At 52.7% G+C, this 2,328-nt stretch overlaps 1 protein-coding gene across 1 annotated transcript in view; it reads right to left on the reverse strand.

Moving 5' to 3' along the window:
- Positions 1 to 2,328, reverse strand: part of atp2c1 (ATPase secretory pathway Ca2+ transporting 1) — a 27,587-nt gene that overhangs the window by 1,004 nt on the left and 24,255 nt on the right. Inside the window, exons 20-26 of the mRNA XM_005744139.2 lie at positions 2,229 to 2,286; positions 1,945 to 2,111; positions 1,533 to 1,601; positions 1,335 to 1,451; positions 580 to 727; positions 347 to 442; positions 120 to 261 (exon numbers count right to left, since the gene is read on the reverse strand). Of these exons, the coding sequence (XP_005744196.1) occupies positions 120 to 261; positions 347 to 442; positions 580 to 727; positions 1,335 to 1,451; positions 1,533 to 1,601; positions 1,945 to 2,111; positions 2,229 to 2,286 (797 nt within the window). The remainder of the gene's footprint in view (positions 1 to 119; positions 262 to 346; positions 443 to 579; positions 728 to 1,334; positions 1,452 to 1,532; positions 1,602 to 1,944; positions 2,112 to 2,228; positions 2,287 to 2,328) is intronic.

Below are 2,328 nucleotides of genomic sequence, written 5' to 3' on the forward strand. Positions count from 1 at the left end.
AAAAAAAAAAAAGCACAAAATGAGAAAATTATTTTTCATTTTGTGCTTTGTTCAAAAAGTAAAACAGAAACAGGGAGGAGCTCCTGCAGGAGGACGCGCGAGGACACGCGAGGACTTACCAAGGACGCTGAGACTCTCCGTCTGGAAGACGCTCTGCAGAGGAGGGAAGTAGATGACGAGCAGCTGCCCCATGATGGAGGCCAGGACGGCGAAACAGAACGTGCGGTTGCTGCACAGCCCCATCTCGTGGACCATCCGGGTCTGAGGAGCAGAGACGGGCACAGCTGAGGTCACATGCTCTTTAATGCGACGGTGAGGTCATGTCAGGTTAAACGTGCGCGCTCACCTGCGATCTGGAGCTCAGAGCGTTGAACATGTCGAAGAACACGAAGCAGGTGAAGGTCATGGTGGTGTCTCGAGGAGTGATCACGTTGTCCTGCAACTGCAAATAAAATGCAGAGAGCGAGTCAGCTGGAGACGTCACAGCGGCAGACAACGATGGTGATGCTGATCGCGTGCCGAGGTCAGCGCCCGGTGACGTCAGCATCAGGAAACCTGAGGTCAGAAACGGCCACCCACCTCTCTCCAGAAGACGTAAAGCGTCCCGCAGACGATGATGAACGCTGACACGAGCACTTTGACGATCAGGCTGCGGGTGATGATGCTGTCTCCGACGTTGCGAGGAGGCTTCCTGATGATGTCGCGGTCCACAGGCTCCACCCCCAAACTAACAAGAGAACACACACAAACATTGCGATCGTGGCTCAAGAGTTGGGAGTTCATCTTGTAACCAGAAGGTCGCCGGTTCGAGCCCCTGCTCTGTCCGTCCTGGTCGTTGTGTCCTTGGGCAACACGCTTCACCTGCCGCCTACTGGTGTTGGCCAGAGGGGCCGATGGTGCGATGTGGCAGCCTCGCCTCTGTCAGTCTGCAGGGCAGCTGTGCCTCCACCAGTGTGTGAATGTGAGAGTGAATGAATAGTGGAATATAAACGCAATCCATTATTATTATTATTATTATTATTATTAAACAGGATTTAAACCAACCCGGTTCAAAAGGAGGGGTCGGCACAGACGTGTGAAAAATATAATGCGTCTAATCACATCGAACATCTGGAATATTCACACTCTGCTTAATGAGCAGATGTGCGTGCAGGTGTGCACACAGCAGGGGGCGCTGCAGACCACCACCACAAACCAAACATGTCGTCAGCTTTCATTTCAGAGCTCGACCAGCTGCCTGAAGTATCACTGATAAATATTAGTCTCTTCTAAAATATCCGTGTCAACTGAGGTCAAAGGTCAAAGGTGAACCAGTGAAACGTTCAGTCGCTCACCTCTGAGCCGGCGGTCCGTCCATGATGATGTTGATCCACAGGATCTGCATGGCGTTCAGCGGGTTGGGGAAGTTCATCAGCGTCGCCAAGGAGATGAGGGTGAGTGCCGCAATGCTCCTGGTGACCAGCAGGGGGAGACGGAGGGCTCAAACACTGAATCCAGAGACAGAAGTGTGACTGACGGCGGTTTGTACTCACGTGCTCAGCTGGAAGCAAACAAAGTTTTTGATGTTGTTGTAAATTCCTTTCCCCTCCTCGATGGCCGACCTGCAGACAGGAAACAGACGCCGACCTTTGAACCACAAACGCTCCAATCGCAGCTTAATGACAGGATCAAACTGTTTCACTAAATCTTTGAGCCTTTTGGACGAAGCTCAGAAACATCAGGACTTTTATGTGTTCACAGATTTGATCGTGACGTCAGACTCGGACCCTCGCCGACGCCGATCGCCTCCTGTGAACTACTTCCTGCGCGAGGGATGAACCGTAACTAATCATAGCAACGTCGTGCTGATGGAAATGAGTTGCTATGGTTACAGTCAGTGTTATGTTACTCCACACAAAGACAAGGACAGCAAGTCTAGGCTCGTCGCCGTGGCGTCAGACTCACATGATGGTCTGGAAGTCGTCGTCCACCAGGATCATGTCGGCCGCCTCCTTGCAGACGTCGGTGCCCGTCTGGCCCATCGCAACACCGATGTCAGCGGCCTTCAGAGCCACGGCGTCATTCACCCCGTCACCCGTCATGGCCACCACGGCGCCGTTGTTCTGCAGGGACTGAAGAGAGGGACGGGGCTTTAGCAGCGCTTTGTTCTAGAAAGCTGTTCGTGCCTCAAATCGATCACGTTTATTTAACTTTTCCTGCTTCATGAACTGGACTTCCTGTCTGCTCACCTTGACGATCTTCAGCTTGTGTCGCGGGCTGGCGCGATAAAACACGGAAATCTGTGGACAGAGGGCGGATCCAGGAACGCCGTCAGTGACATCAACACCG

Source organism: Pundamilia nyererei, unplaced genomic scaffold (genome assembly GCF_000239375.1).
Source record: "Pundamilia nyererei isolate P.nyererei 1_Seehausen unplaced genomic scaffold, PunNye1.0 scaffold00139, whole genome shotgun sequence".
Classification (NCBI taxonomy): Eukaryota; Metazoa; Chordata; class Actinopteri; order Cichliformes; family Cichlidae; genus Pundamilia; species Pundamilia nyererei.